General features: G+C 29.5%; 2 protein-coding genes across 3 annotated transcripts in view; one reads left to right on the top strand and one right to left on the bottom strand.

Moving 5' to 3' along the window:
• LOC142332985 (sorting nexin-30-like) overlaps window positions 1-17125 on the top strand; it is a 46227-nt gene extending 29102 nt beyond the window's left edge. The window contains exons 5-10 of one of the 2 annotated variants that reach the window (XM_075379746.1): window positions 468-663; window positions 3071-3234; window positions 10552-10677; window positions 15036-15164; window positions 16645-16779; window positions 16945-17125. In XM_075379746.1, the coding sequence (XP_075235861.1) occupies window positions 468-663; window positions 3071-3234; window positions 10552-10677; window positions 15036-15164; window positions 16645-16779; window positions 16945-17061 (867 nt within the window). In that variant the 3' untranslated portion in view covers window positions 17062-17125. The remainder of the gene's footprint in view (window positions 1-467; window positions 664-3070; window positions 3235-10551; window positions 10678-15035; window positions 15165-16644; window positions 16780-16944) is intronic. The other variant, XM_075379747.1, reaches the window with a different exon arrangement.
• The window catches only part of LOC142332962 (uncharacterized), a 386939-nt gene that overhangs the window by 229669 nt on the left and 134616 nt on the right, over window positions 1-22654 (bottom strand). The gene's annotated exons all lie outside the window — the stretch shown is intronic.

Genomic DNA, 22654 nt, shown 5'->3' with positions numbered 1-22654 from the left:
AGTTGTTCGATTAAATATCATTTAAAGTACAAGACTGTTGAGAAAATTAAAAAAAATTTAATTTAACAAAGACATAATCCCAAAAAAAATCCAGTTGACAATTTTATGTTAAAAATTATTTTTCAGATTTTTTTACTCGTACTATTCATTTGAAAGGTGTCATCAGTTTATTTTGGCAGACTAATGTTTTCCCCAAACCTTAACATTATTATAGATCATGGAAGCTAGTTTCATTAGTACTTTTTGTAATACATTCACTTATTGTTGGTGGCACATATAAACTGCCTTTGGAATTAGCACTTTTGTCATATTTCTACCTGATAATGATTCAAGATGGAAGTAGATTAAGGCTAGATAGTGATTTCCGATCTGCTGTTTGGTTGAAAGGGAAGAAAAATGTTTATTTCTAGTAGATTTTGAATAGTATTATCCAATAATATTGTTTTTAATATTCATTTTGATTTCAGGAGTTTTCATCTCATCGTAAAGCCGATAAAGGTATATTTAGTAGAATGTCTGATTCGTTTCATAATATTACTCATGTTTATATGTCAAGACAACATTCCTCTGAATTTGAAAGTGTTCGTGAACATGTTACCAGTCTTGCTGAAAAGTTGACTTCACTTGAAAATGTTGGCGAACGTGTATTAAAAGAAAGAAAAGGTTGGTATAAATATTTAATTTTTCATTTATTTTCATATTGTAAATTTATTATTGAACTTAATTTGTACATTGCAGAGATCTTCTGTGGAGGTGGTTAGTGTCTCTCTTATCCTAAATTACCTTAAAGCATTGGTTAAGTGTAATTTTTTATTACAGGTCATGGTATTTTTTGTTTAAACTGTCAGGAAATCAGTTGAAATATAAATATTAGGATGCCACAGAAAGGAAACAGAAGTACTCTGGTGTGTCACATGGGATGCAGTATTTGATTCATACAGAGACGAGGGTGTTGACCCATACATCAAAAGGTATTTTGTTTGATAAAGATATTTTGAACACAAGAGGTGTTTTCCAGGGCTCCTTCATTAGTCCGCTTAGTGGAATGTTGTATATGACTGGGTTGTTAGACTTGAGTACCCGGATTGAGTTGAAGTTAAAAAAAAAAATTTGGGAGTGGCTAAAAAAATTATGTAGCCAGAGGGCGCAAAACTGTGTAGGGCCAGGGAGGCACCCTTCTTGTGGAAGATTTCTCAGTCTTGTCGCACACAAGATGATAAGGTTGGGGCACTCTGATGAGGCATGGAGGACCCTCAAGGTGTGAAGGGCAGGCGCGTGAGGGTTGGGGGGTTATGCATGGTGGCATACTTGGACCCTGACTAGTGGTAGGAAAAGGAAGAGTGGCCCACTTGGGGAGGGGCACTACGGCATCCAGATGAAAAGGTGTCCGATGGTCGGACAATGCCTGACAGGTGGTGGTTAGACATCGCCGTGTCACATTAGGTCAACCGAGGCAATGTCTTTCAGACAGTTACCGGTTGACCTAGTGTGGTTAAAAAAGGATTAAAAAAAAAGATTGAGGAACATAAGAGAAGAACGATGTTGCACAAAAACAGGTTCCCTAACAAGTGTGTAACATCTTATTCAAGATGCTGATAGAAGAAACCTGGGAAAAATTCTCCAATAAGAGATATTATCAGACGAAAAGAAGTGGAGGCATAGGTCTGCATGTGGAGAAAGTGTATGTTTGCATTTCGGTGTAAGTGGACTCCAGACAATGTTATATGTGGGACTGTGTGGGTCTCTATAATGCCACTTTTTAATTGTTAGTTCCAAATACTCCCTGGGACTGAGTAGTATCTAGGTGGGTCTGGTTTCCCAATTAATTCAGCTAGAGAGAGAGTTTTTAGTCTGGTAGAAACTTTCTCCCTTCCTTTGGAAAAAAGAAATTAAGTTTAAGTTAATGTGTTATAATGGCAGTTTTTGACAAAAAAAAGAGTGAAAAATAGGTTGTATCCAGACAACCAATAAGTTTTTTATGGGACTGGCTTTTTAATCTTTTATTAACCCAATTACTGCTGAGCGTTTCTATTGTGACATTAATGCAGTGCTGCAATCATTAGTTATTAATATACAGAGCTGAGAGTCAAAATACTGTAGACTGTAGTATCGATCAAAAGAACAAGAATTGTTTTTTTATGCTTGACCAAGTAACTTCAGTACATTACTGTCAATGTTCATTATTGCATTCAAAATACATTTTATTCTTCAGCAAAATTTGTCAATTGATGAAAGCATGAAAAATTGGTGTGTGTGTGTGTGTGTGTGTGTGTGTATATATATATATATATACATATAGATCCTTTATCCTTTATCTAATAATCTTGTTTTAGTCATGAGATCCATAACAACATTTTGAATGAAAGGACCTTAGCCAAAACGTTTTTCTGGTGTAAAGTTCAGTGTGAAGAATGTAACTACTAACACTGTCGCAAATTTCAGAATTTCTTATGGTTTTTGTTAGACATATATTGAATACACACATACATATGTATATATATATATATATATATATATAATACATAATGTAATGGTTAATTTTCTGTGGAATTAAGACTGCAAGTCCAAAAAAGGCTTGGCATTTTAAAGAAACTATATAGGCACTTATAGACATAATTTTAATTTACTTTACTTGCGGAATTCTGAAATCTATTTTTCAAACAGTCATATTCACTTACTGTGGTTTTTACATAAAAGTTGTTTCCTTTCATAACTTTTAATGTCATTGCTCTTTATAATTTTTAGTATTAATTTTTTTGTCTTTGTTTAACATCTATAATATTAATATATTCTCATATACCTTCCCAAATTAAACTACTAATAAGTTCTAATAATATGAAATGGTCCATAGTATAGAGTTATAAAATACGTGTCTTATTTATTTATTAATATAGAAGACTTCTGGTGTAGTATGGAGAATTCAGTAGCAAAATCACTACTAGCTTTTTAATTATTGTTTTTGTAATTTTTATATTTTTACTGCCTTTTCTTCATATTTGTGTTTTGTTTTGTTGAAATTACAAACATATATGTAATACTACATTATTATACTTGTGGTTCTTTTATGCAGACTATCAAATCGCATACAGTCATATTAGTCCGGTGTTACAAAGATGGGCATCTTCTGAACCAGGATTAAGGTGGATTTTACTGGATGTAGCAAGAGCAGCTGATAGCTGTGTTATGGCTCATAAAGCAAATTTATTAGATACTTTTCAACAAGATTTTTCGCAGGTAAGTAACATGTTTATAGATTTCTTTATTTGTTGCACAAATTAACTGATGCAGTGATTATAGTAAAACTTGTTTTTATATTACAGTATTAATGATTTTTCACTTGTAATATTTTTTGCTTATCCTACTAAAATCCTATGGGAACCAAGTTAAAATGTCATGCATGTGGCAATATAAGTGTTTATTATGTATATAATTGTTTTATTTTTTTGTATGAAATCTCATTTTTATCTTTCATTAGAGGACTTTGAAAGAAAAAATTTGCTTTGCATAATATTCTTATTCATTAGTTAAATACAGAATAGTGAATGTTACCAATCAAATTAGAATAGATAGGCTAACGCTATGGAATGTTTGTTAACTTAATTAATTAATCAAATTTATTTTAATTTTAAAAATTACTTGTTAACTAGACTTTCCATGAAAAGGAATACAGCTGCCTTTATTAAATGTCGAAAACTATCATCTTTTTATCTAAAATTTTAGAAGAACTATTGTACCAATATTAAACATTTTTTATTCTCTTTCTAGTTAACTGATCATTTTTATTTAATAACCTGCTTGGAATTGTAATTAAAAAAATTAAAAATGTCTCATCCTCCAGTCAACAGGCATTGTTTGTAGTATATCAGTGCATCAACCGAATATACAAATATATTGCTTTTTTAAAACAGTTTAAAGTACAGATCGAGGCTATGATTATACTCAATTTTTAAAGCTTACGCACTATATATAAAAATGAGAAGCATTGTTTAAAATGACTTTGTCATTATGTTTAAAATATTGATTGTGCCAGTATTGATTTGATTTGCCAGTTTGCGGTAAAAGTCCCAGTCATCTGTACTTATTAGTGATCTTTTCAGTTTGGGACAAGACTTGCAAGTTTTGTACTGATTCAATTGCTGTGCTATGTCTTTTAACACTGCTAGTTTTTTAGTTGTTATTCAGAACTATATACACAGTTCTGTAATACAGCATTATTTTTACACTTATCACTGTATAAGTATCGCGTGTAAATTCTTTTACTATTCCTGAAAACCTGTGCAGCAATCGATCATAAATTGCCATTATTTATTTTAAAATAATTTTTTTAATGACTGTAATGATGAAAACAATAGTATTAAGAATAAATTTTATTTTTATTGCTATTCTTGAAAAATCTTGAGATTCATGAGATTTCTCTTTTTATTTCTGCTATATTGTTCAATAAAAATAACTTTTTTGTAAGTATGTGAAAGTTTATTCAGTGAAAAAAAAAAAACATAAAAAGAAAAAATAACTTTCTTTTAATATTATTAGTGTAATTTTTTTTTGTTTTCTTCAGTCTTTTGACTGGTTTGATACAGCTCTCCAAGATTCCCTATCTAGTGCTTGTCGTTTCATTTCGGTATAACCCCTACATCGTACATCCCTAACAATTTGTTTTACATATTCCAAATTTTTCCTGCCTGCACAATTGTTTCCTTCTACCTGTCCCTCCAATATTAAAGCGACTATTCCAGGATGCCTTAATATGTAGCCTATAAGTCTGTCGCTTCTTTTTACTATATTTTCTCCAAAAGCTTCTTTCTTCATTGATTTGCCACAACACCTCTTCAATTGTCACTTTATCCACCCGTCTGATTTTTAACATTCTCCTATAGCACCGCATTTCAAAAGCTTCTAATCTTTTCTTCTCAGATACTCTGATCGTCTTAAGTTTCACTTCCGTATAAGCTACACTCCATACATATACTTTCAAAAATCTTTTCCTGACGTTTAAATTAATTTTTGATGTAAGCAAATTATATTTCTGACTCAAGGCTCATTTCGCCTATGCTATTCAGCATTTTGTATTGCTTCTGCTTCGTCCATCTTTAGTAATTCTATTTTCCAAATAACAAAATTCTTCTATCTCCGTAATCTTTTCTCTTCCTGTTTTTACATTCAGTGGTCCATCTTCATTATTTCTACTATATTTCATTACTTTCGTTTTGTTCTTGTTTATTTTCATTCGATAGTTCTTGTATAGGACTTCATCCATGCCGTTCATTGTTCCTTCTAAATCCTTTTTACTCTCGCTAAAATTACTATATCATCAGCAAATCGTAGCAACTTTATCTTTTTACCTTGTACTGTTACTCCGGATGTAAATTGTTCTTTAACATCATTAACTGCAAGTTCTATGGAAAGATTTAAAAAGTATTGGTGACAGGGAACATCCTTGTTGGACTCCCTTTCTTATTACAGCTTCTTTCTTATGTTCTTCAATTATTACTGTTGCTGTTTGGTTCCTGTAAATGTTAGAAATCGTTCGTCTATCTCTGTATTTGAACCCTAATTTTTTTAAAATACTGAACATTTTATTAAAGTCTACGTTATCGAATGTCTTTTCTAGGTCTACAAATGTCAAGAATGTTGGTTTGTTTAAAAACAATTTTATGGCTCAGATTAATATCTGAGCCATAAAATTGCTTCCCTTGTCCTTATAATTTTACTGAAACTAAATTGGTCTTCTCCTAACACTTCTTCCATTCTCCTCTCAATTCTTCTGTACAGAATTCTAGTTAGATTTTTTATACATGGCTAGTTAACCTAATTGTGCTGTATTCTTCATATTTATCTCCTCGTGCTTTCTTTGGTATCATGACTATAACACTCTTTTTGAAGTCTGACAGAACTTCCCCTTTTTCATAAATATTACATACCAGTTTGTATATATAATCTATCAATCGCTTCCTCACCTACACTGCGCAGTAATTCTACAGGTATGCCGTCTATTCCAGGAGCCTTTCTGCCATTCAAATCTTTTAATGCTCTCTTAAATTCAGATCTCAGTATTGTTTCTCCCCTTTCATCCTCTTCGACTTCCTCTTCTTCCTCTATAACACCATTTTCTAATTCATTTCCTCCGTATAACTCTTCAATATATTCCACCCACATATCGATTTTGCCTTTCGTATCGTAAATCAGTGTACCATCTTTGTTTAACACATCAGATTTTAATTTATGTACTCCAAAATTTTCCTTAACTTTCCTGTATGCTCCATCTATTTTACCAACATTCATTTCTCTTTCCACTTCTGAACACTCTTCTTTAATTCACTCTTTTTTCACTAGTTTGCACTTCCTGTTTATAGTATTTCTTAATTGTTGATAGTTCCTTTTACTTTCTTCATTACTAGCATTCTTATATTTTCTTCGTTCATCCATCAGCTGCAATATATCGTCTGAAATCCAGAGTTTTCTACTAGTTCTCTTTGTTCCGCCTAAGTTCTGGCTCTAATTTATTATGTTAATAGTTTACAAATTTTACTGATGCTGTACAGGTCCCCAGAATGTAGTACCTCTAGACTATTGGGATCTAAAATAAATAGCATTTGGTACAGGACATCAGTAACATGAAACAGTATTTTAAACTGTCATATTTGTTCGATGATGTGATAAGAATTTCATTTCAATAAATTAATAAAATAAAAGATGAGATAAGTAAAAATGGGAAAGCTGTGATTGTCAGAGGAGACAAAGTTCATTAGTGTTTTATAATATAGATGAGATTTGGTTATAAAAATATAAAATCAGATTAATTTGTCGGTTTTGTAAATGTATTTGAATGTGTGGTAGTAGAAAGAAAATTAAAAAGTTATAAATGATGAAGTTCATAACAGCAAGTTCAAAACTCCATTATATAATGGAGTTTTGATGTTTGAATTTCCTTGATTCTTCTCCATTATTTTGATTGTATCTTACTTAAAGAATATAAAATGGTTTAATGTATTCAGTTTTGGGTTTTAAGTTTGTAAATTCAGAGTTAGTTATTTAGAAGGGTATCTTGATGAATTTTGTACTAGGATCTCTCTTGATTTTTTTTTTTACACATCAACTGTGATGTGTAACAGCAATCTTACTTTTCATTTTCACTCCTATTTGAGGAATTACAATTGCTTTGTTTTTAAATTCTAATGTTGAATAAACAATTATTTTTTTATTATGTGTAGAGAAGGTTTAATATTAATAAATCTTTCTAGGATTTTCATTTTTATATTTCTTTAGTTGAAAGATTAAGTAAGATCTTAAGGGTAACAATTTAAATATAAACCTTCATATAGATGACAGCAGCATTTTATAAGAATGATATGACGAACGATATCGAATAACCTTTGCATACTTGGAGCACGTTTCATTGTTAAATTATAAAAAAGGAATGGCTTAAATCTGATAAAGAAGGTCTTTGGAAATATAAACTGTCCTGATTTCCTAAGATGCTTACATTACGTTGAGAGTTGATAAGCTGTTCTTTCACTTACTCCTTTCATTGTGTTTAATGTTGTTGTCCTTGGATAAATCACAGCAGTTTTATAGATCGCTCTGTCTGCTAAGTTGAGGTAGTGGGTGTCAGTGGAACACTTATTTCTGCATAAATTGGTAGCTCTTGTTTATGGGCTTCCAGAGTTTATTTCCTTTTTAGGGGTTGTATTCATTGTTAAGATGTCTAGAAAAAAAAAATACTGACCGTAAATCCTCTTATTATATATTTTTTTTCTTTTTTCGTTAGTAGAAGGGAAAATCTGAAACCAGACGCCCAGCAGCTCGCACTACTGGGAGTGTGTGGTTTCCCGCATAATGTGGGGACCCAAAAAAACATCTCCATATACAACAGCCCAGATACCTGCCTTGTGGCATAACTCTCAGGCTGCTGATCTACCTGCAGGTCTTCTTTGTGTAGGTTGGGGAGCAATGACCCCAACTACATCCTTACCCAGGCTGTCCACTCACCATTCACCCTTGTAGATGTTGAAGTTCACGTCTCCTTTCCTCCATTTTCTTCTTTAGGATATTCAAAGTGGCAATCAAATTCCAGGCAGCTTCACTGAACAACATCATATTCATTAGATTGGCTGGGCTTAGCTGTCTAATCACAGGCACGTAGCAAAGCTGCCTTTCTTCCATCCACCTTCTGTATTCGAAGAAAGTGTGCCCAACTATGTCATCCTCATCACAGTAGACACACTTCAGTGTGTCTCTTCTCTTCCTTTGGTGTAGGTAACTGTTGAACACACCATGGTTCATCAGAAGCTGGGTTAGTCAAAAATTTATTTCCCCAAACTTTCAACAGTCCACCTTCCGATGTTAGATATGATGCAGAAGGTCCACCTTCTTTTTCTGTTGAATGATGTCCTTACCTTCTTTGAGGCAACTAATTATTAACAAAATTGTCTTCAGGTAAAACGACCATCTGATGTTATTAATGCTAGTTGTTTTTTAATAGTCTTGGTGAAATTAGACAGACATGTATTTAAAATGTGATTAAAAAATTTTGTAAACTATCTTATATGAGGTTTTGTTTGCATATGTAAATTTGATTTAAAGTAAAAAATGTTCATAGATAGTAATTGTATTGATGATATGTTACCAATCGTGTGAAATCAATTAATTTTCTGATTTATTACATCGCATGAGACGTTTCATTACTATAAATACATTATTAACAGATAGAAAATCCTGCCAAAATAAAATTCAAAGTGTGATCTGATCTTCTGCTGAAAAGTTTTGCTGTGTATTTATTTTAATATTAGCTAACACTGACAGTATTAAGTGAAGAGATTATGAATGATTGAAATATGAGAAAAGTCCATTGTGTTTAATGAAATAAAATCAAATATTCACTGTGCAAATTGTTTGTTTTGGATGATCCTCTCTTGTGATTAAGCACTAAGGAAAGATTGTTTAAAACTATAAATATTCTAATCAACTAATGGAATAAAATTTCATAAGTGTTATGTTTTTAAAATTTATATTCAGAATTTTTTACTCATTAGTCAGCTACCTTCATTATATGTTACTGGTGCTCTCACCCTGACATCAGTTGATATTGCTGACAGTTTTTTATAAGTATAGTGAACTATTTTCTATGAGAATTTATCTATATATGTAAATTTAATTATTTTATATATATATTTACTTATTTTGTGACACATAATATTTGTGTATTATATAAATTGAGCTGCTCTGATATCATATTGTTATACATTTGTCAATCAGAATGAAGCTTTACTCATATATACTATGAATAGCCTTCCATAGTTACACCCTTAATATTTGTCAACTACTCCCCACTTGAAAATCACCTTCTTTGTTAACAATTTTCAAATTGTACGTATATGTAATAAAGGACCTTATCTTTATACTCTTGAACTATGAAATATGTTAACACTTAACAAAACAATATACTAAATGAACTTCGTCTTCTTAAACACATTCTGAAAATGTCTGCCTAATTGAAAAGAAAAACTATCTGCAATGAAATCAACTGATGTCAGAGTGAGAATAACAGTATCAGTCACTGAATATAACTGTAGGAGCGACTGAAAATGCTGTACTTTTTAAATTCGGTTTGGTTTGTTGTAAGTTATTTTCATCTCTGACCGATTGTCACGAGCAAAAACATATCAAACTAAAGCAAAAAACAATGAAATTTTAATGGTAGGTGATTTAATGCACACAATGATGATTACACACACACAAGGGCTCATTTCGGTAAATTTCAATGTCTCTCTCACAGCGTTTTATCAGTGAGCATTTTGAGTACAACAAAGGTTTGTGTGGGATTGATTTCTGTATTACTGAATGTAGAAGAGAAAAAAGAATGAACAAGAACAGCTTAGAAATTAGTGAACAAATAAGTGATCAATTTCATCATACTGTTGCGAGTGATAAAATGTATTTATAAAGAACTATTTAGAGTAAACACCAGTTGAAGGAGTGACACTATCCAGAAATTTCTTCAAAACCAATATAAATCAAGCAAACATCTGACCACATGGAAAGTGATTGTAAACAACTATTGGAGCCAGAACGGTTCTTTTTTAATCATTTATGTAATGCCAAGCGGAACCACAATAAATTATCATTTATTTCATAAACTAAAAAATTTGTAAATGGAAATTTGTCACTGAAAATCAGATTAAAAATATTATCATTGTGTTTTAGACACAAGTGGAGAATCCTATGGCATAGGACTGAGAAAACAAGTGACACAATAAAGTAGTGTTTAATTTGTGATGTTGGAGAAACATGAAAGTTTTATTGTTATTAACCCTGAATATTTTTTAATTGTTACTTGTTTTAAATTTATCACACCTAAGTATTCTCTTCTTTCTTGGAGACATCAGTTAATGATAGCCAAGCCCAACAGAAGTATTGATCATTTATAATTGCAATCCTGATAGTTAGAATTCTGTTGACATTTAATGTAATAATTATTCTTAAATAATATAATTTTGATTAAAAACATTTTTCCATTGTTTTACTATTAAGGTAAATTAAATGTAATTTTAGGCAATTAAAGAGTACCTGATGTATATTGATGCAATCAAAGAGGCATTAGCTAGACGTGATTCAATACACGTTGAATATGAGATTACTGTTGATGAAATATCTAAGAAAAGAGGAGAAAAGGATGCAGTAAGTACTTAACTTTATAAATATTTTTGTTTTATAGTTTCTGTTTTAATTTAAATCATTAGCCAAAAAAATAAAAGCTAATATTAGTTTCAGATCTGTTTATTTTTATAAATATCTGTTCTTAATATTTCAAGTATATGATAAATGAAAGCATTTTTTTACATGTTTATTGCAGTTCAATGTGGTTTCCGTTTGTTGCCCTGATTACATGTAAACAATAGTTATAACCAAAGACGTAATGGATCAGGTGTGATTGTTTCACTAATCTCTGTAATTCCTGCTTTCAGTTTTTTAGTATTGTTTTTCTAAAAAGTGTTCACACTTTTTACTGTTTGTTGCATCCTCAGAGATAGATCTCTAAAGATGTGTGGACCCATGATCATGCTTTCTACCTATCCTATCTTATCAAGCATTGTGGAAATGACATCTAAAATTACGTAGATAGTTATAATTTTCTTGAAGTATGACAGTTTTACCTATAATTTAAGCTATTACATATAATTCCAAGATCTAGATGGCTAAGTGACATTAAAATAGGTTCCAAAAAGAAAACTTGACCTATTAATTATCATGTTTGAAGATACAAATCGCCTTGTAGCTGTCATGTACATGCTGAATAAAGGAATGTAGTCAGTCATTTATTAGCTGTTATTTTGGTATTTGTTGGTGAAAATGAACACGTGAAGTATCACTGAACAATACCTTGTATGAGAATTATTCATCATTGTTTATCTCACTGGCATGTCCACAACTGAAGGAAATATTTTGGAATTATTCACTGGATGGAGTGTGTGTAATAATTTCTGAACTTTAAAGTTGTAACCCTAAAACAAATTTTTTTTCAGAAATTATGAATTTGAAGTTTGTGGTTATGGAGTTCCAATTTGGTAAGGCAATAAAGGGGGCAATTAATAGGTTATAAGGAAGCTTATGGTGAATTTATATAATAAAAATTTAACGTTAGAATTTTATTAGAAATTTATAGAGATAAACGAAAGTGTATTTAAGTGAGATTTTAGAGAGAAAATGGGAAGTAAATTGTAATTCTGTGTGGTAGTAGGATTTTTTTTTTAGAATTCAGAAGCACATGAGTAATTAAGTTTAGTGGGTGATTGGAACGGGACAATAAACAAATCCCAAGAGCGATGAGTAGAGAGATTCCCTTATATAATTGTTTGGTAAGTTGTGGACATCAGTACCACATTACCTGTTACACTGAAGGGTACATGGAAAAAGTAGTCAAGATAAATTGATATGTAAAATTTGGCAGGAATTCACAATAAATGGTGGACACAATTTTATTCTTTGTATTCTTCACTGAGTTTAGATAAAAGTGTAAAAGGATGTGTAAATAATAGCAGTAGAAGATTATTTACAAATATTATTTTCAAGATAAAGGGATCTTTGCTGCCACTTAATTATAAACCGGGTAGAAATGAGGGACATTTTAATTACTCCCTATATAATATTAGTTGAAAAGAATATATTTACCACTTTGTGGGCAGGTGCCCAATTTTAGGGGAATTACAAAAATTACAGTTCAGTAATGGGGGATTAGGAAGTGACTTGGAATTAGAGTACTTGAATGGAAAAAATTGGGAAAACCTAGTTTGATATTTGAAGGTGCATTAAAATATAGATAGTATGGTACAGGAATTCAATTTTTTACAGAAGGCTGTAATCACTAATGCATTGGGATAGAGTAAGTTTTGTTTCTTGGGTCAGATACTTCATGCCGTATTTAAAAATATTACATTATATCCAAATTTATTATTTTATGTTAGAATAGATGTTTTGATATTGCAATATTTAAAAATATATTATGTGTGTGTAAGTAAGTACTCATATTATTCAGGTCTAGGGGAGTGGAGCTCTTGAAGGTGTGTGTGCTTTTCTATGTTTGTGGAATGTATCTTGAGACAAATGATCTGCAGGAAGCTGTTTTATTTAACATGGCATAAAAAAATGCTAGCAGGTTTCTTTTTAACTTGTTATCCTACCACATTGTAAACAATTATTCTATTGTGTAAATAAATGAATGATTTTGTCAAAAATAAATGAAGTATTTCTGTAGTGATCTTTTAATAAATTATTTTAATTTTGGTTTTAAATTGTTTATATTTCTTTTAGATCATATGTGCTATAATTATGTGTTCTGAATTATAAAAGTAGATAATTTATATTAAAGATGATTGATATACTACTACTTACTTCCTTTGGCTAATTGATATTGCCAAGCATAATGAATTAGTCTTTGTTATCAGAACTAATTAGCTATTTTAATTATTATTATGTAAAACTATTATTAACTTTATTTTATTTTTGCTTTAATCTTATATTCTCTTTCGTTATTTAAATAAATTTATATTATTAGAAACACAATGACATCCATGTTGAACAATTATAACTGTTTCTATTCCGAAAATTGAACATCAAACAATCTTGATCATCCACTTCTTGATCGAGAGAGAGAGACATTGATTAATTGTGTCATCATCATTGGATAACTATGGATACACCCAAAGCCTGATCCTAAATTAATTTTTTTTAATTTCTATATAATTTTTTTTGCAAAATCTGAAACTCTCATCTTAACTTTATGAGAATTTTAATTTTTACTTAAAAAGAAGAAAAGAATTTACTTATTCTTTTATACTCTTATTGCTTCCTTCAAAGTAGTCCTACAGAGATGTGAATATACTTATCCCAGCATTTCTTCCAATGCACAATATATTTGTGGAAAGCATTCTTTGGTTTAGCATTAAATTCACTTAGCGATTTTATTACTTTACATCTATTGTTGGAAATCATTATACTTTCTGGAGATTACAGAGTCCACTGCATCAGTATGGTGTTATTTTTGGCTATATAATTGCAGATTAATAGTTAAACTGGAACATTATCGTGATGCAATAATTGTTTGTTAAAAAATCCAAGAATTGTTTGTCCATATTTTTGGTTGTTTACTTCAGATTACCTCTTATAAACTAAATACACCTACTAAGTAATGCTGCTTATTCTACAACCTTGTGGCAAAAATTTATAATGGGCAACACTATTATAATAATAAAAATAAAAAAACCAGTAAGGAGGTCCTTAACATTGGATTGAATCTCTGTGTGCTTTTATCAGTCTTGGTTCTTCAGAAAGCTTCCATTGGGATGATGATTGATCTGTGTTTTAATATCATAACTGTACACTCATGTTTCGTCACCTGTTATTGACGTTTGAATAGTTCTGAGTCATCAGTGATGTAGACTAACGCTTGTTTGGTGATGTTGCTATTGTTGGAAATTCAATAGTTTTGGAACACCTTACTGCTACTCGTTACCTACTCAAAATGTTAGTTAAACATGTTTCACATGAACAACTTCAGCAAATTCTTTAATAATAATTTGACTATTATTGATCACTGTCCTTTATTTCAGTAATATTTCTGTTGGTTGTTGATGTGATAGGATGTTCAACCCTTTTTACTTCCTTGTACAAAGTAAAGGAAGTATTGTAATTGTGAAAAATTTCACTTTTCAGATTTTAACGGAAATATCCATTTTGGTCATCCCTGAATCCGTTTTCACTAGTTTCGGCATGATGTCTGTACGTATGTATGTTGCATAATTCAAAAACGATTAGTCATACATACAATGTTGAAATTTTGGATTTAGGACTGTTGTAACATCTAATTGTGCACCTCCCCTTTTGAATGCAATCTACTGAACCAAAAGTGTCCAAAAAAACCCCAAAATCCATATAAAATTTGGATTTTGGCTTTTTCTTAACTGCAGTAATAAGCCCTCATTGAGAGCTTTTCAATGATATATCATAAGTGGTACTTATTTTCATTTGTTCCAGTTATAGCCAAATGAAATTTTAATTAATTAAACATTTGGATCTTACAAGGGAAGTCACATCGGTTTGAATCAGACTTCATCACCTTTTTTTTAATTTATTAATAATTATTAATCTCTTATTGTAAAAAAAAAATGTACAATAACATAAAACATAAAAAAATGTCTTCAACATTTTCATAGCCTTCTTGAAATCATACCATTCATAAATCCCTTTCACTGAATTTTATTTCATTTTTAATGCAGAATTTAATGCAGATCCTTTTTCCCGTAATTTTAAAACAAAATAACTCTCCATTTGTAATAAAATACCTCCTAATTACTGAATGCAAAATTTGAACTTATGCGTTTAATATAACTGAAAATATTGATATACTTTATAGATAGTCCTGCCATCGTGTTGGGAAAAGACAATCTCAGTTGAAAAGACCATATCGTACAGAATTGAAAAAAATCATTTCATATTCTTCAACAGTTGCAAACTTTTTTTAATTTGTAAATAATTTTCAGTTAATGGGAGGTGAACATAATTCAACTGGTGTAAGTGGATTTGGCATTTGGAAAACTCCAGCTGAAGTTCGCGAAGATAAACTTGAAAAATTGGCCACAACTATTCCCAAACTCGTCAAACAGGCTGAGGTAATTTTTCAGATTTTCTTATATTATTACTGTAGCATCTCAAACTATTATCTATCTATCCCTCACACATACACACACAAACACACACACATAAATATATATATATATATATTTGAAAATGATATATATATATATATCATTTTCAAATATGATTCAGACGATTTCAATGACAAAATTTTCTGAATTGTTATTTAGGACTATTCTTGCATGTTTCCTGTACAATGATGTACAATTATACGTTCCAAGTTAAACAATTTAAAAAGTTTTATATAATTTTGTACTCTATTCCTGAGTGTTCATACCATGAATGCTGTGTAACAAAATTAGTAGCAGGCTTAACAGGATTGACCAAATTAATCTCACAAATTTCAAAATCTATGAATTTTAAGTTAAAATATTTTATTTCGTAATTTGTAAAATCTGGAAATAGCATACTGGGTCCTTCAGTATATTCTTTATGCCTTTCAGTTTTTAGATAGCATTTTTCTCATATGTCTTCATGCCCTGAATATATTTATCCTACCCTACAAAGGTTTGTAATGCAAGTTTTGCGTTACTGTTAACACAGGGAAGTGATATTTTCAAGATGGTCTTTCAGATTGGATAAATATGAATCATGTTGGCCGATATTTATTAAATAAAAACTGTTAACTTATCCTTGTGTTTATATTTATGAAAATGTTGTCTTTGGGGAAAAAAATAGTGATTACTCTTAAAAAATAACAATTCCCCAATCTCTATCAAAGCAGACCACAGCTTTGTGTTTTTGTCTAATTCAACACAATATAAGAATTATATTGCTTCTTTATTCTTCTGCTGTCATTTTTAATAAATTACTGAACTATTTAAAAGATCTTCCCAACAATTTATTTAAAATTAAGTTAATTGATTTTTTTTTTTAGAAATAAAATGTGACTGTTGATGAATCTTTAAATACTAATAAAAAAAAAATTATATTTTTTTTCAATGAAGAAGGCAGTTGGGAAATGTTTATTCCACACTTTTTTTTTTTAGTAACCCTGGCACGGGATGCTTGTAATTATGTCATTTTTGCAAGTGACTTGCATCATGATACCTAAAGTTATGGCACTTAACATACATATTGGCTGTTAGTTCATTAGTGTAGAGTGTTCATTAATGTGTAAAGAAAGTTGTTGCTACCAATAGGTCTAGAAAGTGTGCTCCATAAAGACAATATAGTCTGTGAACAAGTAACTTCTGCATCTGATTGTGGACAGAGCCCTCTATACATATGAGAAAACATTTCATGCTCAGTACACTGTTGTATTTACTTTAATTGTCGATATGATTATATCACATGATTAATGTTTATTTTGATTGTTCATACACATAATACATTTATGATTAGTCAGATAAAATTTTCTTACTGACTTTAATTTTTCACTCTAAGATTATCTTTACTTTAATTTTTTGTAATGTGAACATTGAGTTTATAATTTTTTTTTTAAATTGATTGCAGCTTAATCAAGATAAAATGGAAATAGCCAATGAGAATTTACGATCAGATTTACAAAGATGGCGTTACGAGAAAAAAGAAGATTTGAAGAAAATACTGTTAAAAATGGCAGATCATCATGTAAAATATTACCAAGAGGTAAAATATTAAATTTTTTAATTTTACTTGTTTTTCCTTGTTATATTATTATTTTAGTATTTTATTATTATTATCATCGTCATCATCTATACTGATTAATTTTCTTAAATTTTTGTATTTTGAATAATTTTAATAACAAATGTTTTATTTATTTATTTTTTACAGTGCCTTGAAGCATGGGAAAAATTATTACCATCCACTGAAGGAGGAACTGCTAATGATAATGTGAATATGCCGACTAATAGTGCTGCTAATATTAATAACTTATCAACATTAAGTTAGTCAGTTGTTATTTATCAGTCATCCGTTTATTATTTTGAATATTGATCATCGTATTTATTTATTTATTGTTACCATTTTTTTCCTATCATAATATATTGTTATTTTTAAAATAGGAATAAAATGATATTTATCAGTTCATATGTTTTAAGTATATATATGTAATTGAAAACATTTCCTTTGGAATGTATAAAAATATTAATTTTATGAATCTCCAAAGTATAGTAGGTAAATGGATTGCTCATCAAATATGCAGTATAGACTAATTTTTTTTTTCATGTTGTATTTGTTTTCACAAACAATTAATTATAAAATATGTATTAAATTATAAAATAAATAAATATCTACATAACAAAAGCCAAAATTAGAAGAAGAATACACTTTATATTGCAAAGAGAGCAGTGAAACAAAAATGAAATCATATTCTAATCATTTTAACAGTATTATCAACTTAAGTAAAAAAAACTTAAAATTTAAAACTTAAAATTTTTCCGAGTAAATTAATTTTTTATTTTTGCTAATTACTTCTTTTTTTTTTTTTAATTGTTTACTATATTGGATACGGTATGTTTATTATTTTAAGTAAAGGTTTTTATTGCTTCAGATAATTTACCATTACAGAATTTAGTACACAATCAAATATATTATTCTAATGGAGGATGTATTACACGATTATAGAAATTACAGATTACATGAGCCCTGGTCAAAGGAATAGGCCATGAAAAAATATAGCTTATCTAGCATCAGTCAATCATATTCTCCTTTGAAGTACCCCCTTTGGAACTACAAACTTAAACTAGTGGTCCTTCTTCCATTCCTGGAAACATTTTTAACAGTTTTCTTTCAGTGGCATCTTTCTTTGGAGAACAACCAGAAATCACAAAATGTCATGCCGCTGTTCAGTTTGTGTAATCCCTGTAGCTTCATTCCTGAAAATCTGTTTAATTTTAAGAATTGTTTGCTCTTTGGGTATATCACCAAGCTTTTAGTAGAACTGGATGCAGTATTGTTGTTTGATATGTTCTGCTATTATGTTAAAATACAAGTAACTGTTATACAACCACACAGGGATTTTTGGACGTCTACTGACATGCTCTTTGAAGTTAAAAAAAAGTGTTACTACTAGTTACTAGTTGCTCCCTACCAAGCTTTTTGTTGTTTGCATTCAAATATTTTTGAGAAAAATAATATGGGTCGGATACTCTTTAAACAGATCTTGTTGGATAGAATTACAAATTTTATAAGTATGTTAGTTTATTTATGTATTTTACATTTATTTAATATCGTTTATCTATTGTTTATCATTTATTTACGTTTATTCATGAGGTAACTGCCAGGTGACTTTTGTTAAACCTTTTTTATGATGGATGAGAAATGAATTTTATGATGTTAAGAATTTCCAAGCCTGATTGTGATTGTGTTCAAATCTAAAACCTTATTGATGAAAGGCATATATGCTACTGCTCCACTAAAGAGATAAATATAAATAATCATAAATTTGATTTTGAGATCTACTTGCTGTCCAAGTATTTGTCACCATACTTATCGCATTGTTATAATTAGTATATTTTCTGTATTTATTTTTAGAATTTATGCTGAATGTGTTTACATTATGTAACCTGTTTTAATGAGATTATTTGGATAAAATGTTTAAAACTATTTTTTAATCATATATTTTTATAGTCGTTTATATCATTTTTTTTAGAATATCGATACGTAATCTGTACAAAATGTTAGGACTGAGACTATAAAAAGAGAAAAAAAATTATTCATATTTAAGCTTCTTCATAGTCTCCCTTCAAATGAAGTAACATTTAGGTCGATTATTAAGGTCATCAACAGCCCTAGAGAAACCCTTCTTTTGGAATCGTCTTTAGAATGCTTGTAACACTTTTTTTGTGACTAGGAAATAGAAAGTAATTTGCAGGGGTTATATCTGATGAGTATGTAGGGTGCTGCAGGATTATCAACCAGCACTATTGTTTGGCCGAAAACTGCCATTCAATGATGACTGTGAGCTGGTGCATTGTCATGAAGCAAGAACAATGAAAATGTATCTGCTGGGGTGAATATGGTCCAATAAACATTTCATGACATCTTGGTAGACCGCATTTAGTAATTCATGCAAGGTTTTTTATTCTCATTGCTACCGGCCTCTTCCCTTTCTCATAATTTTTTATGGACATCTGACCATTATGGAAACAAACAAACCACTCAAACATGTACTAATGACATATATCTTTATTACTATGTACTTGATTTTATAATTTCAAACGTTTCTGTATCACCTTCCAAGCAAAAAACAAAATTTTAACTTCACATGTTGTTTATCTAAATGATAAAAACAATAGGTACAGAAATACCTTAAAAACAGATATACAACAATACAACCCTAACCACTAACCCAGATTGAATGAGTGTTGTTTACAAGGCTTCTCTCAACAAGTTACAATGTTGTCAGGGTTGCATCATTGGTTTAATTGCCTTAGTCTTGAAAAATATTGTTCAGGTCATGTATATTCTTTCTATTAGGAAAATGGTAGCCTCTTTTTTTCTTAAGAATAAGTTGTTAAGGTGCTTAATCTGTTTATATATATATATATATATATATATATATATATATATCTTCTTTATAAAAGTTGTTTGTGATATTAATTCTGTTTTGATTATTTGAAATAACTGTACAGTTTTTTTAGTTTGATATTTATTATTACAGATAGTATGAAGTAAACATAAGCATTTTATTGTAATATTTATAGAATGACAGGTTTTTCAGAATAAAATGGTTCCAGGAAACCCCCCCTCCCACATTTCAAAACAGGTTGCAGTTTCTACTGGAATGGTAATGTTTTAACTGCACTGAGAATTTACCTGTGTTGTAGATGCATGTCCCCAAATAAATTCATGCCAGTATGTTGTAATTTAATATATAATATATAGTTTATTTTTTATTGGTTTTATATATATATATATATATATATATATATATATATATATTAAATTATATATATATATAAATTATTTACCTGCCATTAGAGTAACTTAAATAAAAAATTATTCTTGTTACAGCATTTGGAAATATTATTTTTGTTAAAAGTAACAGATTACAAAACAGTAGTGCAGCAATGAAATTAAATTCGTTTAAGTATTAATAAAATTATCTGTTAAAAGAAAGCTTAGCTAGCTTTGTTCTTGTTTTAAAATTGTTTAATAATTAAACAGCTATCTCTATGCAACAATTTCATTTAGAATCATTGCATAGAGTTTTTATTTTATCCCATCTCTAATTGATATGTAAGGTTTTATAAAGAGTGTGATGTGTTTTTAATAATTAATTTTTTCTAAAGATGATAGACCAGAAAAATTGTTTATATATTTGATGAATTAACCATTTACTCTGCTTTGATAGTTCAAAACATTTATATACATTATACACATGTTCAATAATTTTCTCATCACGTTTGCGTACTTGTGTTTTTATATACATTTTATATATATTTTCATGTTTCACCCTAGGATGTGATTTCTGCTATTCATTAAATTAACAGAAATCAACGAGAATCATTTTCTGATATCTGTTCTGAGTACAATTCCTAAGATATTGTAGTGAATAGTGTTTGAAAACATTTTATTTATTCAATATCGCATTTGTATTATACAATTTTACTAAGAAGGTTGCTCAACTTCTAATTTGGCCACATTTAGATTCTGCGATTGAAGAACAATTTCAGGTGAATGTATTTTTTGACTTTCAGGAGGAATTTAATAAGATGACTCTCCATCTGTTACTTAATAATTTGTCTGGTTTTTGGATTTAATAAGGCATATGTAAAGTGGATTGATTGCTGCTTGAGTGGCAGTTTATGTTATGGTTAGTTTTAGTGATGTAACTTCAAAAACGTTTTTAAAGATGTCAGGACTTATTCAGGGATATAGACAGTCTAAAAAATTTTATTTTGGTCATCCTGCTTTGGAAAAAACTGACTATTTGTTTCGTTGAGTAGAAAATAATTTGTCATAAAATTTTATTAAAATAATTATATCCTTTGCTAAGAAGACCGACTTAACTTATACAATTTTCAAGTCGTTATTTATACAATAAGGAGAGAGAATTACATGAGAGACTGAGAGGTCTTGGAATCTTGTTTGAAATATGATTTTTTGTGATCACGTTGAGGGTACTATAAACGAGGCAAGGAGAAATCTTTGTTTACTTCAGTATGTAATAAAAGAATAAAACCATTAACACTTGTCTTTTGTTATACAAATGATCAGACTGATGCCTCATAGAATAATCTGCTACTGACTTTTGGAATAAAAGCAAGATTATACTGCCAGTATGATTGAGGGAGTGTACAAGAAATTTACTTCGTGGTTAAAGTATAAATTTTTTCAGAGGCTAAACATCTCGTCCAAGGAATTGTAGCAATATTTTTTTCTCTTTGTCTCTAGTCAAGGGTCTCTTTATCTCTAGAGTGTTTCACCCACCTAATTTTCTTTCTTCACTTGTTTTGTGGAAGATTTCATCAAAATGTCAATATCTTTCTGTTCTTGTGCCAAATGGTTTTCAGTTATCAACATTTTTACTGTAAGATCTGATTAATTGCTGTTAGAATGCTGAATTTCAAGGTTTTAAAATGTTGGAGGTGTAATCGATTATTAGAGTTATGATAAAACAGTGTTTAGAAGTAATGTAGTATTATTAACTGAACCATTCATTTAGAAATGAATAAGTTTTCCGTGTAAAGTTTTTAAGTTTCTATTTATCAAGGTTTTCTGTTATACATGCATACAAAGCATAAAAGTGATTTTCTAGCTATATGTTATTTATTAAGTATAATTTTTTACATTAATATCAATATTAGTGTTGGTATGCCCATCAATGTTATCCTACATCATTTGCTAATACTCATGGGTTTTGTTCATTAAATTACATTTTTAATTATTCATTTCTTTAAAAATTTTTGATTTATTTTTTTTATATAGTATAACAGGTGATTCTATTAATACCATATTTATTGTAACTGCATAAACAAATTAATTTATATGGTTTGTTTTATTTATGATATTTCTAAAGTAATACTTTTTTACGAGGTTATTAGCTTTAGTGATGAAGATATGTTATTTGTTATGCTGTAGTAAGATTACCTATGTAGAAAGAAGATTTTATTTGGAGAGATAGATAAACTGTTTTAAATAAAATTAAGATATTTTATCTATCACAGTCTTTATTCATAAATATTATTCATGAATAATATTTATGAATAAAGACTTAATAAAGCTTCTTGTGTAGCTATTTTATGAGATTTAGTTCTTTGTCTCCTTGTGCAAATAAGACATCTATGTGTATTATGTTAGAATAATTATTCATTTTGTATGTTAGTAGATGGTGAGAAATGTTATGTATCGCAGTATTAGTTATATAAAGGATTCTCTGTTCTGCAAACCGCTAATAGAAGAGGTTTAAGTTTTAATAGTTGTGTAATAAAATCTTTAAAAGATTTTCATGTGTTCTTCTTTAATAATGATTCACTGCAAGATATAATGATGTTGAAAAATATTTAAGATAAAATTTTGCAAGCAAACCATTTTTCTT

The sequence above is a fragment of the Lycorma delicatula genome, chromosome 12 (assembly GCF_047948215.1).
Source record: "Lycorma delicatula isolate Av1 chromosome 12, ASM4794821v1, whole genome shotgun sequence".
In the NCBI taxonomy this organism is placed as follows: Eukaryota; Metazoa; Arthropoda; class Insecta; order Hemiptera; family Fulgoridae; genus Lycorma; species Lycorma delicatula.
The sequence above is the reverse complement of the archived record's forward strand: the minus strand, read 5'-3'. Positions and strand labels throughout refer to the sequence as shown.